The sequence below is a fragment of the Bos javanicus genome, chromosome 8 (genome assembly GCF_032452875.1).
Source record: "Bos javanicus breed banteng chromosome 8, ARS-OSU_banteng_1.0, whole genome shotgun sequence".
Lineage (NCBI taxonomy): Eukaryota > Metazoa > Chordata > Mammalia > Artiodactyla > Bovidae > Bos > Bos javanicus.
The window spans coordinates 73,435,885-73,461,600 of NC_083875.1; the positions used below are offsets into that span (position 1 = coordinate 73,435,885).

The 25,716-nt window shown below is 39.1% G+C and overlaps 1 protein-coding gene across 1 annotated transcript in view; it reads right to left on the bottom strand.

Moving 5' to 3' along the window:
• KCTD9 (potassium channel tetramerization domain containing 9) overlaps positions 1 to 25,716 on the bottom strand; it is an 80,287-nt gene that overhangs the window by 27,504 nt on the left and 27,067 nt on the right. Inside the window, exons 5-6 of the mRNA XM_061425876.1 lie at positions 25,656 to 25,714; positions 25,320 to 25,448 (exon numbers count right to left, since the gene is read on the bottom strand). Of these exons, the coding sequence (XP_061281860.1) occupies positions 25,320 to 25,448; positions 25,656 to 25,714 (188 nt within the window). The remainder of the gene's footprint in view (positions 1 to 25,319; positions 25,449 to 25,655; positions 25,715 to 25,716) is intronic.

The window sequence follows — 25,716 nt, forward strand, 5'->3', positions numbered from 1 at the left end:
CCCTGCTTATTTAACTTATGTGCAGAGTACTCATGTGAAATGCTAGGCTGGATGAATTCCAAGCTGGAATCAAGATTTCTGGGAGAAATATCAATAACCTCAAATATGTAGATACCACCACCCTAATGGCAGAAAGTGAAGAGGAGCTAAAAAGCCTCTTGATGAAGGTGAAAACACAGTTTGCTGTGGGCACAAAGACTGAAAACCACAGTCACAGAAAACTAACCAAACTGATCACATGGACCACAGCCTTGTCTAACTCAATGAAACTATGAGCCACGCCATATATGGCTACCCAAGATGGACGGGTAATGGTGGAGACTTCTGACAAGATGTGGTCCACTGGAGAAGGGAGTGGTGAACCACCAGTATTCTTGCCTTGAGAACCCCATGAACAGTATGAAAAGGCAAAAAGATAGGACACTGAAAGATGAAGTCCCCAGGTCAGTAGATGCCCAAAATGCTACTGGAGATCAGTGGAGAAATAACTCCAGAAAGAATGGAGAGATGGAGCCAAAGCAAAAACAACACCCAGTTGTGGATGTGACTGGTGACAGAAGCAAAGTCCAATGCTGTAAAGAACAATATTGCATAGGAACCTGGAATGTTAGGTTTATGAATCAAAGCAAATTGGAAGTGGTCAAACAGGAGATGGCAAGAGTGAACATCAACATTTTAGGAATCAGTGACCTAAAATGGAGTGGAATGGGTGAATTTAACTCAGATGATCATTATATCTACTACTGTGGGCAAGAATCCTTAGAAATGGAATAGCCATCATAGTCAACAAAAGAGTCTGAAATGAAGTACTTGGATGCAATCCAATCTCTGTTCATTTCCAAGGCAAACCATTCAATATCATGGTAATCTAAGTCTATGCCCTGACCAGTAATGCTGAAGTTGAATGGTTCTATGAAGACCTACAAGACCTTCTAGAACTAACACTCAAAAAAGATGTCCTTTTCATTATAGGGGACTGGAAAGCAAAAGTAGGAAGTCAAGAGATACCTGGAGTAACAAGCAAATTTGGCCTAGGAGTACAGAATGAAGCAGGGCAAAGACTAATAGAGTCCTGCCAAGAGAACGCACTGGTCATAGCAAACACCCTCTTCCAACAACACAAGAAAAGACTGTACATGGACATCACCAGACGGTCAATAAAGAAATCAGACTGATTATATTCTTTGCAGTCAGAGATGGAGAAGCTCTATACAGTCAGCAAAAACAAGACTGGGAGCTGACTGTGGCTCAGATCATGAACTCCTTATTACCAAATTCAGACTTTAGTTGAAAAAAGTGGGGAAAACCACTAGACCATTCAGGTATGACCTCAATCAAATCCCTTACAATTATCCAGTGGAAGTGACAGATAGATTCAAGAGATTAGATCTGATAGACTGCCTGAAGAACTATGGACAGAGGTTCACGACATTGAATAGGAGACAGGAATCCAGACCATCCCCAAGAAAAAGAAAAGCAAAATGCCTGTCAAAGAAGGCCTTACAAATAGCTGTGAAAAGGAGAGAAGTGAAAAGCAAAGGAGAAAAGGAAAGATATACCCATTTGAATGCAGAGTTCCAAAGAACAGCAAGGAGAGATAAGAAAGCCTTCCTCAGTGATCAGTGCAAAGAAATAGAGGAAAACAATCAAATGGGAAAGACTAGAGATCCCTTCAAGAAAATTAGAGATGGGCACAATAAAGGACAGAAATGGTATGAACCTAACAGAAGCAGAAGATTTGTATTAAGAAGAGGTGCCAGAATACACAGAAGAACTGTACAAAAAAGATCTTCATGACCCAGATAACCATGATGGTGTGATTCCTCACCTAGAGCCAGACATCCTGGAGTGCGAAGTCAAGTGGGCCTTAGGAAGCATCACTATGAACAAAGCTAGTGGAGATGATAGAATTCCAGTTGAGCTATTTCAAATCCTGAAAGATGATGCTGTGAAAGTGCTGCACTCAATATGCCAGCAAATTTGGAAAACTCAGCAGTGGCCACAGGACTGAAAACGGTCAGTTTTCATTCCAATCCCAAAGAAAGGCAATGCCAAAGAATGCTCAAACTACTGCACAATTGCACTCATCTCACACGCTAGTAAAGTAATGCTCAAAATTCTCCAAGCCAGGCTTCAGCAATATGTGAACTGTGAACTTCCTGATGTTCAAGCTGGTTTTAGAAAAGGCAGAGGAACCAGAGATCAAATTGCCAACATCCGCTGGATCATGGAAAAAGCAAGAGAGTTCCAGAAAAACATCTATTCCTGCTTTATTGACTATGCCAAAGCCTTTGACTGTGTGGATCACAATAAACTATGGAAAATTCTGAAAGAGATGGGAATACCAGACCACCTGATCTGCCTCTTGTGAAACCTGTACGCAGGTCAGGAAGCAACAGTTAGAACTGAACATGGAACAACAGACTGGTTCCAAATAGGAAAAGGAGTACATCAAGGCTGTATATTGTCACTCTGTTTATTTAACTTATATGCAGAGTACATCATGAGAAACGCTGGACTACAAGAAACACAGGCTGGAATCAAGATTGCTGGGAGAAATATCAATAACCTCAGATATGCAGATGACACCACCCTTATGGCAGAAAGTGAAGAGGAACTCAAAAGCCTCTTGATGAAGGTGAACGTGGAGAGTGAAAAAGTTGGCTTAAAGCTCAACATTCAGAAAACGAAGATCATGGCATCCGGTCCCATCACTTCATGGGAAATAGATGGGGAAACAGTGGAAACAGTGTCAGACTTTATGTTCTGGGGCTCCAAAATCACTGCAGATGGTGATTGCAGCCATGAAATTAAAAGACGCTTACTCCTTGGAAGGAAAGTTATGACCAACCTAGATAGCACATTCAAAAGCAGAGACGTTACTTTGCCAACAAAGGTCCGTCTAGTCAAGGCTATGGTTTTTCCTGTGGTCATGTATGGATGTGAGAGTTGGACTGTGAAGTAGGCTGAGTGCCGAAGAATTGATGCTTTTGAACTGTGGTGTTGGAGAAGACTCTTGAGAGTCCCTTGGACTGCAAGGAGATCCAACCAGTCCATTCTGAAGGAGATCAGCCCTGGGATTTCTTTGGAAGGACTGATGCTAAAGCTGAAACTCCAGTATTTTGGCCACCTCATGTGAAGAGCTGACTCATTGGAAAAGACTCTGATGCTGGGAGGGACTGGGGGCAGAAGGAGAAGGGGATGACAGAGGATGAGATGGCTGGATGGCATCACTGACTCGATGGACGTGAGTCTGGGTGAACTCCGGGAGTTGGTGATGGACAGGGAGGCCTCGCGTGCTGCGATTCATGGGGTTGCAAAGAGTCGGACACGACTGAGCAACTGAAATGAACTGAGGATATTCTACCAATCAAGACTATCGTTTCCAATAGAAGGCAGAATAAACAATTTCTCAGACAAGCAAAAAATAAAAAAACATATCAATACTAATTGGAAAAGGCCCTGATGTTGCAAAAGATTGAGGGCATGAAGTGAAGGGAGTGACAGGATGAGATGATTGGATGGCATCAGTGACTCAATGGACATGAGTTTGAGCAAGCACCAGGACATAATGAAGGACAAGGAAAAGCTGGTGTGCTGTAGTTCATGGGGTCGAAAAGAGTCAGACATGAATTAGTGAATAAACAACAAGAAGAACAAAACTTATTCTAAAAGAAATGTTGAAAGGCCTTCTATAAATAGAAGGGAAGCAAGAATATGCAAGAAAGAAAAAAAAAATCACAATGGAAATTAAATCACTTACCAAACTTTTTGAAAATGATGATAACTACAAGGAATAGCAAAACAATAAATGTGAAGATGTAAAAGAAGAAATCAAAATCATAAATGTGGGAGAAGTAGTAAGAAAATGTAGATTTTTTTGTGGAATGTGTTTGAGATTATATGACAATCAGTCTAAAGGAAGTACATATAAGGGGTTAATCTATGTTGAAAAACAGAGTAGCCACAAATCAAAAACGTGTAACAGAGGCACAAAAACCAAAAGGAACAGAAGCATAATGCAAAAGAAAATCAAACTATAGAAGGAAAAGATCAAAGAAGAAATAAAAAAATCAACTGGAAAAGAAGGTCTGAAATGGTAATAAATACATATCTATCAATAATTACCCTGTCAACGGACTAAATGCTCCAATCAAAAACACTGGAGTAGCAGATTGGATTAAAAACACAAGAGCCTACAATAGGCTGCCAATGAGAGACTCACTTTAGGGCAAAGGATACATATAGATTGAATGTGAGGGGAAGCAAATGAAAATGACAAGAAAGTAAGGGTTACAAAGCTTGCATCAGACATAATAAACTTTATTTTTTTTTTTTAAAGTAAGCTTATTATTTTTATTTTTTTTCCCCTAATTTTATTTTATTTTTAAACTTTACATAATTGTATTAGTTTTGCCAAATATCAAAATGAATCCGCCACAGGTATACATGTGTTCCCCATCCCGAACCCTCCTCCCTCCTCCCTCCCCATACCATCCCTCTGGGCCGTCCCAGTGCACCAGCCCCAAGCATCCAGCATCGTGCATCGAACCTGGACTGGCAACTCGTTTCCTACATGATATTTTACATGTTTCATTGCCATTCTCCCAAATCTTCCCACCCTCTCCCTCTCCCACAGAGTCCATAAGACTGTTCCATACATCAGTGTCTCTTTTGCTGTCTCGTACACTGGGTTATTGTTACCATCTTTCTAAATTCCATATATATGTGTTAGTATACTGTATTGGTGTTTTTCCTTCTGGCTTACTTCACTCTGTATAATAGGCTCCAGTTTCATCCACCTCATTAGAACTGATTCAAATGTATTCTTTTTAATGGCTGAGTAATACTCCATTGTGCATAATAAACTTTAAAACAAAGGCAAAAGGTAAAGAACAACAATATGTAATGACAAAGGATCAATTCAAAAAGAAGGTATTATACTCATCAACATATATGCACCCAATTTATGAGATGAAAATACATAAAATAAATACTGAGAGACAAAAAGGGAGAAATTGACAGGAAATTTAGTAATAGAGACACTGACATCCCACTTATATCAATGGACAGCTGTTCTGGACAGAAAATAAGGCAACAGAGATCATACATGATACAACAGAACAGTTAGACTTAATTTACATTTTCAAGACATAAATCCAAAAAATGTAGAATACACATTCTTTTCAAATGCACATGGAACATTCTCTAGGATTGATCACAGACTAGCATGAAAATAATCCTCAACAATTTTAAGAGGATGGAAATTATTTCAAGCATCTTTTCTGACCACAGTGAAATGAAAGTAGAAATCAACCACAGAACAGAAATGAGAAAAAAATGAATACATGGCGACTAAACAACACTGTTAACAAAACAATGGTTCAAGGATGAAATCAAAGAAGGAATTACAAAATACGAGATAAATGACAATGAAAACACAACTATACAAAATCTATGGGATGCAGCAAAAGTAGTTCTTAGCAAAATGAGCCTTCCTCTCAAATAAACATCATATAAAAGAATTAGAAAAAGAGGGAACATATAAAAGAATTAGAAAAAGAGGGAACAAACAATACTTAAAAGTCAGCAGAAGGAAGGAAATAAAGATAAGATTGTTGTTATTGCTGTTGTTTAGGCACTAAGTTGTGTCCGACTTTTTTGAGACCCCAGGGACTATAGCCCACCAGGATGCCCTGTCCATGGGATTTCCCAGGCAAAGATGTTGTCATTTTTATCTCCAGGGAATCTTCCTGACCCTGGAGTGACCCATGCGAGTGATTGAACTTGCATCTCCTACATTGGCAGGTGGATTCCTTACCACTGAGTCATCTGGGAAGCCCGAGGATCAGACAGGAAATAAATAAAATAGAAATTATAAAAAGCAATAAAAAAAATCAATAAAACCAAGAATTAGATTTTTTAAAGGGTACAGAAAATTTACAAATTACTGGCTAGGTTCATAAGAAAGAAGAGAGAGGACCTTAATAAACAAAATAAGAAATGAAAAAGGAGAAATAACAACTGATATGTTAAAAATTTTAAAAATCGTAAGAGAATACTATGAATCATCAGAGACATGCCAACAAACTGGACAAACCAGAAGAAATGGACACGTTTCTAGAAAGTACAGCCTATAAAAACTGAATTTAAAAAGTAAACCAATTTGAACACACTGATCACTACAAGCAAAATAGAATCTGTAAAAAAAAAAAAAAAAAAGCATACAAAGGTCCAGGACCAGATGGCTTCACAGTCAAAACTGACCAAACCTGCGAAGAAGAACTTACACTGATCCTTCTTAAACTCATCCTGAAGACTGAAGAGGAGGGCACACACTCAAAAACATTCTGTGGAGCCACCAATACCAAAATAAGAAAAAAGATACCACCAGTGAAGAAAATTTAGGCCAATATATTTGATAATTTAGATGAAAAAAATTCTCACTGAAACATTATCAAACCGAATACAAAGATCATACACCATGACCAAGCTGGATTCATCCTAGAGTCACAGGAATGGCCCAACATTTGCAAATCAATCTACATCAAATAAAAGACAAGACAAAAACTACACAGTCATCTCAACAGATGAAGAAAAACCATTTGATAAAATTCAGCTCCCATTCATGATAAAACATTCTCCACCAAATTAAGTATAAAGGGAATAATATCAACCTATAAGAAACTCAGAGCCAATATAATACTCAATGGCGAAAAGCTGAAAGCCTTTATTTTACACTAAAAACTGGATTAAGACAAGGTTGCCCGCTCTTATCACTTTTATTCAACATAGTATGGGAAGTTTTAGCCACAGCAATCATATAAGAGAAAGAAATAACAGGTATCCAAATTGGAAGGGAAGAGGTGAAGCTGTCATTATATTCGGATGAAATGATAATATATATCTGCATGTGCATGCTAAGTTGCTTCAGTCGTATGTGACTCTTTGTGACCCTATGGACTGGAGCCCACCAGGCTCCTTTGTGCATGGGGATTTTCTAGGCAAGAATACTGGCGTAGGTTGCCATGCACTCATCTAGGCAATCTTCCTGACCCAGGGATCAAACTTGCATCTCATGCAGCTCCTGTATTGCAGGTGGGTTTTTATTACTGAGCCACTGAGGAACCCTTATACTATATATAGAAAACCCTAAGGATTCCACAGAAAAACTACTAGCACTGATAAATGAATTCAGCAAGGTAGCAGAATACAAAATTAACATACAGAAATTGGTTGTACTTCTTTACACTAACCATGCGAATGTAAAAATAATTCATTTTAAAATTGCCTGGAGTCTATTATACAGAGTGAAGTAAGCCAGAAAGAAAAACACCAATACAGAATACTAACACATATATATGGAATTTAGAAAGATGGTAACAATAACCCGATAACCCTGTGTGAGACAGCAAAAGAGACACAGATGTATCGAACAGTCTTTTGGACTCTGTGGGAGAGGGCCAGGGTGGGATGACTTGGGAGAATGGCACTGAAACATGTATAATATCATATGTGAAATGAATCGCCAGTCCAGGTTTGATGCATGATACAGGATGCTTGGGGCTGGTGCACTGGGATGACCCAGAAGGATGGTATGGGGAGGGAGGTTCAGGATGGGGAACACATGTACACCCCTGGCAGATTCATGTTGATGTATGGCAAAACCAATACAATACTGTAAAGTAATCAGCCTCCAATTAAAATAAATAAATTTATATTAAAAAAATAAAAAATAAATTGCCTGAATTAAAATACTTAGAAATAAATCTCAACAAGGACATAAAAGACTTAAATGGTGATTAATAAAGGAAACTGATGGTGATTCAAAGAGATGAAAGCTATCACATTATCACGGAAAGAATTAATACTGTGAAAATGGCCATGCTGCCCAAAGCAAGCTACAGATTTAATGCAATCCCTATCAAATTACCTAAGAGACCTTTCACAGAATTAGAAAAAAATAATCCTAAAATTTATATGGAACCATAAAAGACCCAGAATTGCCAAAGCAATACTGAAGAAAAAGAACAATGCAGGAAGCATAACTCTCCCAGATTTCATGTAATACTCAAAGCTACAGTAGTCAAAACAGCTTGGGATTGGAACAAAACCAGATAAATAAATCAATGGAGCAGAGTTCCAGAGAAAAGCAGGGAGAGATAATAAGTCGTTCTTCAATGAACAATGCAAAGACGTAGAAGAGAACAATAGAATCAGAAAGATTAGAGATTTCCTGAAGAAAAATGGGAATACCAAGGGAACATTTCATGCAAGGATGGACACAATAAAGGACACTACTCTGCTGCTGCTGCTGTTGCTAAGTCGCTTCAGTCGTGTCCAACTCTGTGTGACCCCATAGACAGCAGCCTACCAGGCTCCCTGTCTTTGGGGTTCTCCAGGCAAGAACACTGGAGTGGGTTGCTATTTCCTTCTCCAATGCATGAAAGTGAAAAGTGAAAGTGAAGTCGCTCAGTCGTGTCCGACTCTTTGCAACCCCATGGATTGCAGCCTACCAGGCTCCTCCGCCCATGGGATTTTCCAGGCAAGAGTACTGGAGTGGGGTGCCATTGCCTTCTCTGAACGGCAGAAAGTGAAGAAGAACTAAAGAGCCTCTTGATGAAGGTGAATGAAGAAAGTGAAAAAGCTAGCTTAAATATCAATATTTAAAAAACTAAGATCATTGCATCTGGTCCCATCAACTTCATGGCAAATAGATGGGGAAAAAATGGAAACAATGACAGACTTTTATTTTCTTATACTCCAAAATCATTGCAGATGGTGACTTCAAGCCATGAAATTAAAAGACACTTGCTCCTTGGAAGAAAGTGAAAGTGAAGTCACTCAGTCATGTCTGACTTTTTGCAACTCCATGGAATGGAGCCTACAAAGATCCTTCATCCATGGAATTTTCCAGGCAAGAGTACTGGAGTGAGTTGCCATTTCCTTGGAAGAAAAGCTATGACAAACGTAGACAATGTATTAAAAAGCACAGACATCACTTTGCCCACAAAAATCCATTTAATCAAAGCTATGGCTTTTCCATTAGTCATGTATGGATGTGAGAGCTGGACCATCTGGACCATTTAGGCAGCTGAGCATTGAAGACTTGATGCTTCCAAACTGTGTTGCTGGAGAAGACTCTTGAGAGTCCTTTGGACAGCAAGAAGATCAAACCAGTCAATCCTAACGGAAAGAAATCAACCCTGAATATTTATTGGAAGGACTGATCCTTCAATACTTTGGCCATCTGATGCTAAGAGCCAACTTACCTGAAAAAACCCTGATGCTAGGAAAGACTGAGGGCAGAAGAAGGGGGTGACAGTGGGATAATATGGTTGGATGGCATCACCAACTCAATGGACATGAGTCTGAGCAAACTCCAGGAACTAGTCAAAGACAGGGAAGCCTGGCTTGCTATACTCCATGGGGCCGCAAAGAATCAGACAGAACTTAGTGACTGAATAATAACAAAGGATTGGAGGAGAGTGCAGAGGCCAGGATACAGCAGGCAGAACACAGAAAGACCTGCACAGATGGACCGGGTCACCACTCTGTGCTCCCCTGAGATATGAGTCTGCTGGTGTGGGCAGTGGTTGAGTGATGAAACTTGAGTTTCAAGGACAGACCCAGGAGAGGACTGGGGCTGGCTGTGTGGAGATAGCCTGAAGGGACTGGAGCATGGTACAGGCTGAAATTGGGGTATGTGGAAGAATTTCAGGCCTGCCATAGAAGGGAAGCCTTTCTTAAAGAGCAAGGAAGGGAGGAATGGGCCAGTCATGGGCGTTTCTTCCTCTGTGTGCTTTCAGGTGACTTGGCGCTGCCCCTAGTAGCTCTGGGGGCATGCCTGTGGACCACCTAGAGGTACAGGCGGGGCTGGAATCTGAGCCCTCTCCCCACAGCTGTGGAGATTTACATCATGGTCGCCAGTTTCATAAACTCAGCACCTACATAACATCCAAGTGGACAGCAGGTACTCCCATGGCTGGGATGGGGCTGGCCTTAGCAGCTATGGGCTTTGTGGGCATATGCATGTGGAGGCTGGACCAGAGTATGGACTGTTTCCACACTCCTACGGTGCACCCAGGGGCACAACCACAGCAGTCCTCATACCTCACTTCAGTGGATCTTTGCTGGCAGATCTGCTCTGTGGCTTTGTGAACACACTGCCTAAGAGACACCAGCCTTGACTGCCTGGATTCCCACAATGGAGGTGGGACAGAGGGCAATGCCAACAACAGTGTATTTTGTGAGCCTGCACAACAGTGACAGGTTATTATACCACAGAACACACTCCCCAGTGGACAGCTCCAGCAGAGCAATACTCCATGGTTCCCTTCCCCAACAGCGCTTCAGTATCAACTACCTTATACAGCAGCTCAGAAACAGATCTGTGGGCTTCCACTCCAACAAGCAGGGAGGAGACCCTACCCCTGAGAGGGCTGTGAAACTGCAAAGAGAAAGCCCCCACCGAACATCCTGTGCAGGCTTTAGTCACCACACCAGTGACACCCCCTTATCAAGGAGATAACAGTAAGCACTGACTGAGGGAACAGGCAGCAGGCTTTCATATGAAAATCAGTCCTCACACCAAAAATATTAAACCCACACAAGCTATGCAGGATGCTCCCACATAATAATAGACCCCAAAGCCACCTGTTTCTCCTAAACTCATCGAGCAAGACAAACTCAAGTAAATGTAGATGCAGAGTAATCACTCCAATTAAAAGATCGAGAAGATTCCCTGAAAGAACAAAAAATGAAACAGACCTCTTCAGTCTAACAGACACTGAGTTCAACAAAGACATAATGAAAACACTGAAGGAGTTAAGAAAGGTTATCAATACAAATGCAGATTACTATAAAAGGGAACTAGAAAAAATAACCAAGAGCCAAGGAAAATTAGAAAACTCATTGCTGAAATGAAAGCTGAGCTAAAAGCAATGAACAGCAAGTTGAATAATAAAGAAGAACAAATAAATGATCTGCAAGATAGAATAATGGAAATCCCCCAATCAGAAGAGCAAAACGAAAGGCAAATAAAAAAAAAAAATGAAAGCAATTTAAGAGACCTATGGATTCTATAAAGCATACCAATGTACACCTAAGAGACATTCAAAATGGAACAGAATGATAAAAGGGGATCAAAAATTTATTTGAAGAAATTATGGCTGAAAATTTCCCAAACCAAAAGAAGGCAACAGATATGCAGGTATGGGAAGTGCAGGGGATCCCAAACAACATGAACCCAAACAGATCACACAAAGACAAACATTTATATGAACACTGATATATGGAATATAGAAAGATAGCACTGATGAACCTATTTGAAGGGCAGCAACAGACATGCAGACACAGAGAACAGACTTATGGACACGGGTGGTGTGGAGAGGAAGGGGAGGGTGAGACAGATGCAGAGAGTAGCACAGTAGCGCATATACATTACCATATGTAAAACAGCCAATGGGAATGTGCTGTATGCATCAGGGAACTCAAACTGAGACTCTGTCACAACCTAGAAGGGTGGGAAAAGGTGGGAGGCGGCAGGAGGGAGAGGACAATGCGTATCTACGTGTAATTCACGTTAACGTGGCAGAAACCAAACGAATGGAAGTAAAGCAATTATCCTTCAATTAAAAATAAATTTAAAAAAAAGTTGAAGAGACGATTCTGAAGGCAGCAAGAGAAAAACAAAGCGCTAATTATAAGGGAATCTGTGTAAGGTTATCAACTGGTTTCTCTTCAGAAATGTTGCAGGACAGAAGGGAGTGGCAAGATATAGTCAAAATCCTGACAGGAAAAAATCTGCAAACTGGGGCACTCTAACTAGCAAGATTATAATTTAGAATAGAAGGCAGGATAAAGAATTTCTCAGACAAGCAAAAGTTAAAATAATATATCAATAGTAATTGAAAAAGACCCTGATGTTGGAAAAGATTGAGGGCAAGAAGAGAAGGGGGCGACAGAGTTTGAGACAGTTGGATGGTATCACCAACTCAGTGGACAAGAGTTTGAGCAAATCCAAGAGATAGTGAAGGACAGGGAAGCCTGGCTTTCCTGCAGTTCATGGGGTTTGCAAATAGTTGGATATGACTTAGTGACTCAACAACAACCAAATGTATCCTAAAAGAAGTACTGAATGGTCTTCTATAAATAGAAGGGAAGCAAGAATATACAGGAAAGAAAAAATCATAATTGGAAATTAAATTACTTACCAAATTTTGTGAAAGTGATGATAACCACAAAGGATAGCAAAATGATAAACATGAAGATGTATAAGAGGACATAAAAATCATAAAATGTGGAGAGGTAAGTAAGAAAATGTAGATTTTTTTTTTTTTGGAATGTGTTTGAGATTATATGGCAATCATTCTAAAGGAAGTACATATAAAGGGTTAACACACTTGAAAAACAGAGTAACCACAAATCAAAAACGTATAATAGATGTACAAAGACCAAAAAGAACAGAAGCATACTGCAAAAGAAAATCATCAAACCACAACAGGAAGCGTGGAAAGGAAAAGAAATGTAAAAATCAACCAGGAAAGAAGGTCTAAGATAGTAATAAATATATATTTATCAATAATCATCCTAAACATCAACAGACTAAATGCTCCAATCAAAAAACAGAGTGGCAGATTGGATTAAAAAAAGAAAAGCCTACAATAGGCTGCCTACAAGATACTCACATTAGGGTGAAGGACAAATATAGACTGAATGTGAGGGAAGGAAAATGGAAATGACAAGAAAGTGGGAGTTACAATGCTCATATCAGACAAAATAGACTTAAAGAAAGCCATAGAGAAAGATAAAGGACAATATATAATGACAAAAGGATCAATACAGAAAGGAGATATTATACTCATCAACACATATGCACCTAATTTAGGAGAATTAAAATACATAAAACAACAGACATAAAGGGAGAAACTGATAGGAATATAATAATAGGAGATATTAACATCATACTCACATCAACAGACACTCATTCTGGACACAAAATCAATAAGGCAACAGGGGTCTTACATGATACGATAGAACAGTTAAGACTTAACTGACATTTTAAAGTTTTCTAGACATTGACATTTTGTCTAGAAAATTCAGAATACACATTCTATCAAATGCATATGGAATATTCTCCAGGATTGATAACATATGAGGGCAAAAATAATCTTCAACAAATTTAAGAGGATAGAAATTATTTCAAGCATCTTTTCTGACACATTGACATGAAAGTAGAAATCAACCACAGAAAAAGAAATGAGAAAAAACCGATTACATGGAGACTAAACAACATGTTATTAGAAAGCCAACAGTTCAATGATAAAATCAAAGAGGGAGTTTAAAAATATGAGAAAAATGACAATGAAAACACAACTATAAATCTACGGATGCAGCAAAAGCAGTTCATAGTAAAAGAAGCCTTCCTCAAAAAATAAGACAAACCTCAAACACCTTGTAAAAGAATTAGAAGAGGAGCAAACAATACCTAAAGTCAGCAGAAAGAAGGAAACAATAAAGATCAAATTGTTGTCATTGTTGCTGTAGTGTAGGCACTAAGTAGAGTCCAGCTCTTTTGCAACCCCAGGAACTGCAGCCCACCAGGCTGCTCTGTCCATGGAATTTCCCAGGCAAGAATACGGGAGTGGGTTTCCATTTCCTTCTCCAGGGAATCTTCCCGACCCAGTGAGTGAACCCATGTCTCCTGCATTGGCAGGCGGATTCTTTACCACTGAGTCACCTGGGAAGCCCAAAGATCAGATAGGAAATAAATAAAATAGCAATTAAAAAGAGCATTAGAAAAAAAAATCAATAAAACCAAGAACTGGTTCCTTAAAAGGGTAAACAAAATCGACAAATCTCTGGCCAAGCTCACAGAAAAGAGCCCTAAATAAACAAAATAAGAAACAAAAAAGGAGAAATAACAATGGACACTGTAGTAATTTAAAAAACCTAAGAGAATACTATGAACCATAAAAGAGTACTATATGCCAACAAATTGGACAATGGAGAAGAAATGGACAGGTTTCTAGAAACGTAAAGACTACCAAAATTGAATTTAAAAAAGAGATAATTTGAACAGATTGATCACTACAAATGAAATAGAATCTGTAACTTAAAAAAAACAAAACCAAAAACACAGAGGTCCAGGACCACATGGTTTCGTTGTCAAAACTGACCAAACATCAAAGGAGACCTTATACTGATCCTTCTTAAACTCATCCTAGAGACTGAAGAGGAGGAAACACTCTCAAAGAGATTCTGTGAAGCCACCATCACCCAAATACCAAAACCAGAAAAAAGACACTACCAGAAAATTATAGGCCAATACATTTGATAAAATATCTCACTGAAATATAAGCAAACCAAATCCAAAAACATAGTAATAAGATCATACTCTATGACCAACTTGGATTCATCCCAGGGTCACAAGAATGGCTCAACATATGCAAATCAATCAGTGTGACACACTACATCAAAAAAAGAAAGACAAAACTACACGGTCATGTCAATAGATGCAGAAAACACATTTGGTAAAATTCAACACCCATTCACAAAAAAAAAAAAAAAAAAAAACCTCTCACCAAACTGAGTATACAGGGAACATATATCAACATAATAAATGCTATTTATGACTATAGTTATAAATAGTATAATACTCAAGTATAAAAAGGTAAAAGCCCTTCCACTAAAATCTGGAATAAATCAAGGTTGCCAATTCTTACCACTTCTATTCAACATAGCATAGGAAGTCCCAGTCACAGCAAACAAAAGAAAAAGAAAATAAAAGGTATCCAAATTGGAAAGGAAGAGGTAAAACTGTAATTATATTTAGATGAAATGACACAACATATGTGCCTGCGTGGTAAGACACTTCAATCCTGTTTGTCTCTTTGCGACCCGAAGGACTGTAGCTTGCCAGGCTTCTATGTCCATGGGACTTCCTAGGCAAGAATACTAGAGTGGGTAGCCGTCTCCTCTAGGAGATCTTCGCCACCCAGGGATCAAACCCACGTTTCCCGCAGCTCCTGCACTGCAGGTGGATTCTTTACTGCTGAGTCACTGGGGAAGTCCTGATACTATATAAAAACCCTAAAGATTCCACAGAAAAGCTACTAGAACTGATAAAATGAATTCAGCAAGGTAGCAGGATACAAAATTAACATATAGAAATTGGTTGCACATCTTTACACAAAAAGTGAATGTAAAAAAAAATCCCTTTTAAAATGCCTAAAACAAAATAAAATACTTAAGAATAAATATGAACAGGAGGTAAAAGACTTATTTCATCATTCATATATGAAACTGATGGTGATTCAAAGATCACCAAGATATCAAAATCTCATGGACTGCAAGAATTAATATTATTAAAATGGCCAAACTGCCCAAGTAATCCACAGATTTATTTTTCAGTTCAATTCAGTCGCTTAGTTGTGTCCAACTCTTTGTGACCCCATGAACTGCAGCACGTCAGACCTCTCTGTCCATCACCAACTCCTGGAGTTTACTCAAACCCATGTCCATTGAGTCAGTGATACCATCCAACCATCTTATCCTCTGTCGTCCCCTTCTCCTCCTGCCCTCAGTCTTTCCCAGCATCAAGGTCTTTTCAAATGAGTCAGCTCTTCGCATCAGGTGGCCAAAGTACTGGAGTTTCAGCTTCAACATCAGTCCTTCCAATGAACACCCAGGACTGATCTCCTTTAGGATGCACTGGTTGGTGTGATCCCTATCAAATTACCCATGAGACTTTTCACAGAACTAGAAAAAAAAAAAAAAAGTCCTAAAATTTATATGGAACCATAAAAAGACCCAGAACTGCCAAAGGAATACTGAAGGAAAAAAAAAAAAATGCAGCAGGCTTAACTGCCAGGCTTCAGATAATACTCAAAGCTACAATAATCAAAACAGCATGGTATTAGCACAAAAACAGACATATAGACCAATGAACAGAAAAAAGAGCTCAGAAATAAACCAACACACCTCCAGTCAATTAATCTTCAACAAAGATGGCAAGAATATACAAGGGAGAAGAGAGACTCCTGAGTAACTGGTGCTGTGAAAGTTGGACATCAGCATGTAAATCATTAAGTTAGAACACACCCTTCACAGCATATACAATAATAAACTCAAAATGGCTTAAAGACTTAAACATAAGACATGACACCATAAAAATTCCTAGGAGGGAACATAAAACATTTTCTGACATGAATTGGACCAATGTTTTCTTAAGTCAGTCTCCCAGGACCAATAGAAATAAAAGCAAAAATAAACAAGTGGGACCTAATCAAACATAAGCACTGCACAGCAAAGGAAGCCATAAGCAAAGAGACAACCTATCAAGCAAGAGAAAATATTTGCAAATGAGGCAACAAACAAGGGCTTACTTTCCAAAATGTACAAACAGCTCACATAAGTCAATAACAAAAAAAATAAACAACCCAATCAAAAAATGGGCCAAAGATCCAAACAGACATTTCTCCAAAGAAGAAATACAGACTGTCAACAGACACATGAAAAGATGCTCAACATGACTAAGTATTAGAAAAATGCAAGCAAAACTACAATGAGGTATCATCTCACACTGCTCAGAAAGACCATCATTAAAGTACTTCAAATACCAAATGCAGGAGAGGGTATGGAGAAGAAGGAATCCTTGTACACTGTTGGTAGGAATGCAAATTGGTACAGCCACTATGGAAAACAATACAGATATTCCTCAAAACACTAAAAACAGAATTACCATATGATCTGGCAATCCCACTCTCCTAGGCATACATCCAGACAACAGTATAATTGAAAGAGACATATACACCCCTACGTTCATGGCAGCACTATTTATAATAGCCAAGACATTAAACCAACCTAAATGACAACAAAACATGAATGGATAAAGATGTGGTACATATATACAATGGACATTACTCAGCCATAAAAAGGAACTAAACTGTGTCATTTGCAGGGATGTGGATGAACCTGCAGACTATCATTTAGACTGAAGTCAGAGAAACACAAATACATCTGTTAACACATGTATGTAGAGTCCAGAAAAATGGTATAGGTGGTCTTTTGTGCAAACCAGAAATAGAGACACTGATGTAGAAAACAAACATATGGATAACAAGGGGAAAAAAGAGAGGTGGACTGAATTGGGAGTGGGTTGGGATTGACATACATACACTACTACGTGTAAAATAGAAAACTAATGAGAACCTACTGTATAGCACTGGGACCTCTGTGGTGACCTAAGTGGGAAGGAAATCCTAAAAAAAGAAAGGATATATGTATGACTAATTCATTTTACTGTACAGTAGAAACTGACACAGCAGTGTAAAGCAACTCTACGCCAACTAAAAAATAAATAACAAAAAAAAGAGAAAATGTGTACATACATGCAGTAGAATATTACTCAGCCATTAAAAACAATGAAATAATGCCACTGGCAGCAACACGGGTGGACCTGGAGATTATCATACTGGAGTGAAGCACAGAGAAAGGCAAATGTCATAGGAAATCACTTACAGGTAGAATCTAAAAAAATGATACAAATTAACTATTTACAAGGTGGAGGCAGACTACCAGACTTAGGGAACAAACTTATGGTTGCCAGTGGGAGGGACGGGGAGACTGACAGACTGGAAGTTTGGGATTTACATGTATACACTGCTATGTTTAAACCAGATTACCAGTGGGGACCTACTACATGACACAGGGAACTCTGCTCAATATCCTATGATGGGATAACAATTGTTTTCCTAAATGTCTTCCTAAATGGGAAAACAATTTGAAAAAGATAGATGTAAATATAAACTGAATCACTTTGCTGTATACCCAAAACTAGCACAACACTGTTAATCAAATATTTTTCAATATAAAAAATTTTTCAAAAATAGACAAGACATAGAAACAACTTAAATGGCCTTCAACAGATGAATGGATCAAGATGTGGTACACATATACAATGGAATACTACTCGGCCATAAAAAAGCATGAAATAAAGCCATTTGCAGCAACATAGATGAACCTAGAGATTGTCATACTAAGTGAAATTAAGTCAGACAGAGAAAAGACAAACATCATATGATATCACTTATATTTGGATTCTAAAATATGACACAAATGAACTTATCTACAAAAACCAAAATACAGATTCACTGACATAGAGAACACACTTGTGGTTTGCCAAGGGGGAAAAAGAGAATGTGTAGAGAAGGATTCAGTGTTTGGGATTAGCAGATGCAGACCATCACATACAGAATGGATAAACAAGGTCCTACTGTCTAGCACAGGGAAGTATGGTCAGTATTCTGTGATAAACCATAACAGAAAAGAATATGAAAAAGAATGTCTATGTAGGTATAACTGAATCACTGTGCTGTGCAGTAGAAATTTACACAACATTGTAAATCAACTACACTTCAATAATATAAATTTTAACAAATGATTTCTACATGACAAAACAGATCTTATCTATCACTTACTTTTCTTTGAAAAAAAAAATCTGTACCTTCTCTATGTGGCTTGGTATATATACTTTCTCACATCTGTCAATAAACATCTTCGTTAGATTAGGTGGGAATAAATTTGGAAATCAATTCTCCTTCAAGTGAAGACCTCAGCCATTCAGTTTTCTGAGTTTACATGTTAAAAAACTACTAAAGATGCAAAAATCACATAGAAATAGGAGATGTAATCCCTCCCCTTCATACAGTTCAAAGGTAATAAGGGTAACTATATGTAGATATAGGAAAACCAAACAGTTATTTTAGAAGGTTATAATCTTTGTCCATGGAGTCGCAAAAAGTTGGACACAATTTAGCAACTGAACAACAACAAATGATCTTTGTAGAAATAACCAGCTCTACCCTCAGTATTCCAAAACACAGGTCACATGATTGTTCGCACAGTGCCACTCTGACGGAACAGTTTTCATCCACACCAGGCAGGCTTCATCTCCTTAGTCCTCATGAAGGGCCAGCCACTCGCCACTCTTCCCCAGGTAGAGAACCACCAGAAGAGGGTGCCAGACAGCCTTGCTCTCAGTGGGCTATGATTTTCTGAGTAAATCAGAACTTCCTAGGGAAGGTGGTAGTAAGGACTTGTTTTTTTTTAAATTTGAGGTTCAGAACTAAATCTCAAAAACATCCAGAAAAGTCTTATAAACACAAAATTGGACAGCTGAGAACAGGAAGAAATATTTAGTGCTTTTTATTTTAGCACAACATGACCTGAATTTAAGTCCCAGCTAGGGGGGCTTCCCTCGTGGCACAGGTGTAAGGAATCCACCTGCCAATGGAGGAGACACGGGTTTGATACCGGTCTAGGAAGATCCTATATCCCACGGAGCAGCTAGGACTATGTGGCACAAGGACTGAACTTGTCCTCTAGAGCCCGGGAGCCACAACTACTGAGAGCTCATGTGCTGCATGAGCTACTACTAAAGCCTGCATGCTCTACAGCCTGTGATCTGTAATGAGAAGCCACCGCAATGAGAAGCCCGCAGACAGCAACTACAGAGTAGCCCATGCAGCAATGAAGACCCAGTACAGCTAAAAATAAATTATAAAAAGATTCCAGTTCTGTGCTTTGTCTTAGAGAAGCTACTGAATCTCTTTCTAAAGTTTCTACATTTGTGACATGGGGATACTATCACCTTCCTCACAGAGTTGTCAGAATTACTGAAAGAGATCATCTATACATTCTCTGGTCAAATGCTTGGCACATGGTTGGCCCTCAATAAATGACCACCCCTTGATTATCTTTAAATTACATAGTTTTTGACATCTGAGATCGCTAATTATTTTATTAAATTAGGGTTTGGAAAACTCATCTTAAATAAACACTAAAATGCCAGAAAAGTTCTCAGGCTAAAAAAAAATAACTGGATTGAGGTGAGATTTAGCAAGGAGGCAGAGAAAAGATGATTTAAGTCAGGGAGAGGATTTTCAAGACAAATACAAGTACAGAAGGAGGATTTATTGAAAAAATGAAGGCCATTAAAGGTAGGGAACAAGGGGAAATCATGAAGGTAAAAAAATACTAATATACAAATTAGAAAAGCAAGAAATAAAAGTAGGAGAAAGACAAATATGTTAACTAGAGATCATTTTAAAGCAAGTACTGGGTTGGCCAAAAAGTTCGTTCAGGATTTCCATATGCTCATGGAAACTCAAACGAACTTTTTGGCCAATCCAAATGATCGCTTGCGCCAATGTGAAGCCAAATGAAGCCACTAGAGAACTCTGTGTTTGCTGAACAACTGAATAACTAAAACAGTGGCTGGGAAACATGAAAAAGGGAAAACAGGCCCAGCTTGGGAACAGCCTGCCTTGCTGAGGTCTGAGGGAGCACGGAAATATTTACACTTCCAATGTCACTTCCTAGGCAGGTAGGATATGAAACGAGACAGGGGAAAATGAAAGTGGGAAACATAAGACAGCCCATTGGCATATAAAGCTGAAGCTTAAACGTTCTCAGGAGGAGAGGGTGCCGATTAAAGTGAAAAGCGGCAGAGGGATACAGGTGGTGAGAAGATAAGGATTTGTATAAGCATAGCTCACTGTTTATTTTTATAGTAATTATTGCAGCAGAATGGCTGAAATGAAACATAGGCTAGAAGCTTAGAGCAATCACTGGCAGAAGGTGAAGAATGAAAGAGGAACAAGGAGTATGAGTCATTGTGGAGCTAGATGAAAGGGTCAACCCATATCATCTTTTCATTAATTTATTCTAATTAGAGGATAATTACAAATATTTTGATGGTTTTTGCCATACATCAGTATGAATCAGCCACAGGCATACACTGGTCTCTTCATCCTGAATCCCCCTCGCAGCTCTCTCCCTACCCTATCCCTCCAGGTTGTCAAAGAACACTGGCTTTGGGTAGGCAATGTAAATTTAATATGACAACAATGCAAGTTATTGAGTGTTTCGTATTTCATTATAGAGTTTGTGCCCCTTTGTGGATTACAGTCTTACCATGGTGAATGGGCTTACATAACTCGATGGACCTATGAGCCATGCTGTGCAGGGCCATCCAAGATGGATGGGTCACAGTGGAGAATTCTGACAAAATGCAGTCCACTGCAGGAGGGAGGGCAAACCCCTGCAAGTCTTGCTGCAAGAGCCTCATAAACAGTATGAAAAGCCAAAAAGATAAAACACCCGAAGATGAGCCCCCCAGGTCAGAAGGTGTCCTATATGCTACTGGGTAAGAGCAGAGGGCAATTAATTACCAATAGCTCCAGAAAGAGTGAAGCAGCTAGGCCAAAGCAAAAACGATGCTCAGTTGTGGATGTGTCTGATGTGAAAGTAAAGTCCAACGTTATAAAGAACAATACTGCTAAGAACTTAGAATGTTAGGTCCATGAATCAAGGTAAATTAGAGGTGATCAAGGAGAAGGCAAGAGTGAACATTGATATATCAGAGGAGTCTGTGAAATAAAATGGACTGGAATGGGAGAATTTAATTCAGATGACCATCACATCTACGACTGAGGGGAAGAATCCCTTAGAAGAAATGGATTAGCCCTCATAGTCAACAAAGAGTCCGAAATGCAGTAATTACGTGCAATCTCAAAAATGAAAGAAAGATCTCAATTGGTTTCCAAGGCAAACCATTCAACATCACAATAATCCAAGTCTATGCCCCAAGTACTGATGCCAAAGAAGCTGAAGTTCACAGGTTCTATGAAGACCTACAAGAATTCTAAAACTAACACCAAAAAAGATGTCCTTTTCATCATAGGGAATTAGAATGTAAATGTAGGAAGTCAAGAGATACCTGGAGTTAACAGGCAAATTTGGCCTTGGAGTAAAAATGAAGCAGGGAAAAGATTAACAGAGTTTTGTCAAGAGTACACACTGGTCACAGCAAAACACCCTTTTCCAGCAACACAAGAGATGACTTTACACATGGACATCACCAGATGGTCAATAACGAAATCAGACTGATTACATTCTTTGCAGCCAGAGATAGAGAAGCTCTATTCATCAGCAAAAACAAGACCTGGGGCTGACTGTGGCTCACATCATGAGCTCCTTATTGCAAAATTCAGACTTATATGAAGAAACTAGGGAAAACCAATAGGCCACTCAGGTATGACCTAAATCAAGTCCCTTATGATTATACAGTGAAGGTGACAAATAGATTCAAGAAATTAGATCTGGTAGACAGAATGCTTGAAGGACTATGGATGGAGGTTTGTACAGGAAGAGGTGACCAAAACCATCGCAAAGAAAAAGAAATGCAAGAAGGCAAAGTGATTGTCTGAGGAGGATTTACAAATAGCTGAGTAAAGAAGAGAAGCAAGAGGCAAAGGAGAAGGGGAACGATATACCCAGCTGAATGCAGAGTTCCAGAGAACAGCAAGGAGAGAAAACAAAGCCCTTCTTAAGAGAACAATGCAAATAAATAGAGGAAAACAATAGAATGGGAAAGACTTGAGATCTCTTCAAGAAAACTGGAGATACTAAGTGAACACTTAATGCAAGGATGGGCAAAATAAAGGACAGAAACAGTATGAACCTAACAGAAGCAGAAGAGATTAAGAAGAAGTGACAAGAATACACAGAGCAACTATACAAAAAAGGTCTTAATGACCCAGATAAGCACGATGGTGTGGTCACTCATCTACAGCCAGACATTCTTAAGCGTAAAGTCAAGTGGGCCTTAGGAAGCATTACTACAAACAAAGCTAGTGGAGGTGATGGAATTCCAGCTGAGCTATTTCAAATTCTAAAATATGATGTTGTAAAAGTGCTGCACACACTATGCCAGCAAATCTGAAAAACTCAGCAATGGCCACAGGACTGGAAAAGGTCAGTTTTCATTCCAACCCCAAAGAAGGGCAGTGCCAAAGAATGTTCCAACTATTGGACAATTGTACTCCTTTCACATGCTAGTAAGGTTTTGCTCAAAATCCTTCAAGCTAGGCTTCAGCAGTACATGTACAGAAATTCCAGATGTACAAGCTGGGTTTAGAAAAGGCAGAGGAATTGCCAGACATTGCATTACCAACATTTGATGGATCATAGAGAAAGCAATGGCATTCCAGAAAAACATCTGCTTCACCGAATATACTAATGCCTTTGACTATGTGGATCACAACAAACTGTGGAAAATTCTTAGAGATGGGAATACCAGACCACCTTACCTGCCTCCTGAGAAACCTGTATGCAGGTCAAGAAGCAAGTTAGAACCTGACATGAAACAAGACTGGTTGAAAACTGGGAAAGGAATACGTCAAGGTTGTATATTGTCATTCTGTTTATTCTACGCAGAGTACATCATGAAAAATGTCAAGCCAGATGATCACAAGCTAGAATCAAGATTGCCAGTAGAAATATCAACAACCTCAGATACCATACTAATGGCAGAAAGCAAAGAGGAACTAACTAGCCTCTTGAAGAGGGTGAAAGAGGAGAGTATAGAAGCTGGCTTTAAATTTAACATTCAAAAAGCTAAGATCATGACATCCAGTCCCACCATTTCATACAAACAGATTTTATTTCCTGGGCTCCAAAATCACTGTGGATGGTAACTGCAGCCATGAAATTAAAAGACACTTGCTCCTTGGAAGAAAAGTTATGACAAACCTAGACAGCATATTAAAAAGCAAAGACATCTCTTTGCTGACAGAAGTCTGTATAGTCAAAGCTATGGTTTTTCCAGTAGTCATGTACGGATGTGAGAGGTGAACCATAAAGAATGCTGAGCGCCAAAGAATTGATGTTTTCAAACTGTGGTGTTGGAGAAGACTCTTGAGAGTCCCTTGGACAGCAAGGAGATCAAACCAGTCAATCCTAAAGGAAATCAACCCTGAATATTCAAAAAGGACTGATGCTGAAGCTTCAATACTTTGGCCACTTGATGCAATGGGTCTGCTTGTTGGAAAAGACCCCAATGCTGGGAAAGATTGAGGGCAGGAGGCAAAAGAGGCGACAGAGAATTAGATGGTTGGATGGCATCGACTTAAAGGACATGAGTTTGAGCAAACTGTGGGAGATAGTGAAGCACAGAGAAGCCTGGCATGCTGCAGTCCACGGGGCCGCAGAGTCAGACACAACTAAGTGACTGAACGACAACTGCCTGACTCCCGTCCACATGTTTAACTCCTATGCCATTCAACAACATCGGGATTGTAAGCTCACATCCCCCAGGCTGATTCTGATGTGTTTGCGGAGAAACATTTTAAAAGTCAGAAGATTTTATGTAACATGTTAGATTTTCAGTTTTTCTTTAAAAATCACAGCTCTGGAACGTTAAGTCCACACATCTCCCTGACAACAAACTGCCGTAAGATCACCACCTTCCCACCACTCCACAGGATACACTGGCTTCTGTCACTTGGATGAGGCCTGTGAACTCCTTTATAAGGATTCTCATGTTCACTGTCATCATGAACATTAACAGAAATCTCACTATACAGTCCGGGGTGAGTGTTTTTTTAAAGTCTTTTGTCCCACCCACGCAGTGCAGCATTCTTAATTCCCTGACCAGGAACTGAACCCACAGCCGCTGCACTGGAAGAAAAAGTCTTCACCACTGGATCACCAAGGAAGTCCTGAGGTGAGAATATTTTTAACAGTTTTCAAAGGAGACTCAGACTGTCCCCAGGTTAATCTTGTAGTAAGTTGTAGAATCAACATTCTAATCCAGTCCTATGATTCCAAAGTACAATTTCCTCTCTTGACCTCACTTCTCAATATAATGGAAAGGTCCATAACCGAATCCAAGTCACACTTATAATGCAATTTTAAAAAGAACAAGGACTTCCATGGTGGCAACATGGGTAATCTGTCTGCCAATGCAGGGGACACGGGTTTGATCCCTGGTCCAATAAGACTTTAGTGTGCCATGAAGCAACTAAACCCAAGTGCCACAGCTACTGAAGCCAGTGCTCCTAGAACCTGTGCTCCACGAAAGAGAAGCCATCACAGCGAGAAGCCCACACACTGCAACAAAGGGTAGCCCCTGCTCACCGCAACCAGAGAAAGCCTGCACAAAGCGACGAAGACCCAGTGCAGCCAAAAACAAATAAAGAAAAACTTAAAAAGTAAATAAAAATTTTAAAAGAATAATACAATAGAGTGCTTACTGATAAATTCTAAGTCTATTTAGAATCCAAAATTGGAATTCATGGGTCTGTGGCTATACCTCTGTAACTATATATACTCGTATACACATAAAAGCATTTAGTATTAAAAGTGAAAAAGATAATTTTACTTGATGAAAATACATTACACTAAGCTAGTTTAAAAAAAAAAGTATAAATCCTAAACTTACAAAAATATAAGGAATTACATTGCAAACTCACCCAATAAATTAATCCCATCATTGACAATGAGCTGTCCATGACGCAAGTAGTTCAAAATGGGTTCAAAGTACTCAGGACTTCGGTCAATTAAGAAAGCTCCTCTATGATCTTGTTTATTTCCCCAGACACCTGTGGGACCAACAAAATGAAGATAGCCCCCCCCATAAGCAAAAAATAAAGTCAGGAATTTATAGGAAGAAAACTGTGTAGCATACCAGTATGTTTTTACTCGTGTACAGATTATTACCAATACCATTAAAAAGTACAAAAGGACAGTAGTTTATAAAGTCAATACAGCTACAGATGCAAAATGGGAAAATTATGGACTGCACTCACCTTTGTCCTTAAACATGTGGGCCAGCATACTGTCGGGTTCTTTATTCACTAAAGTGCTCCT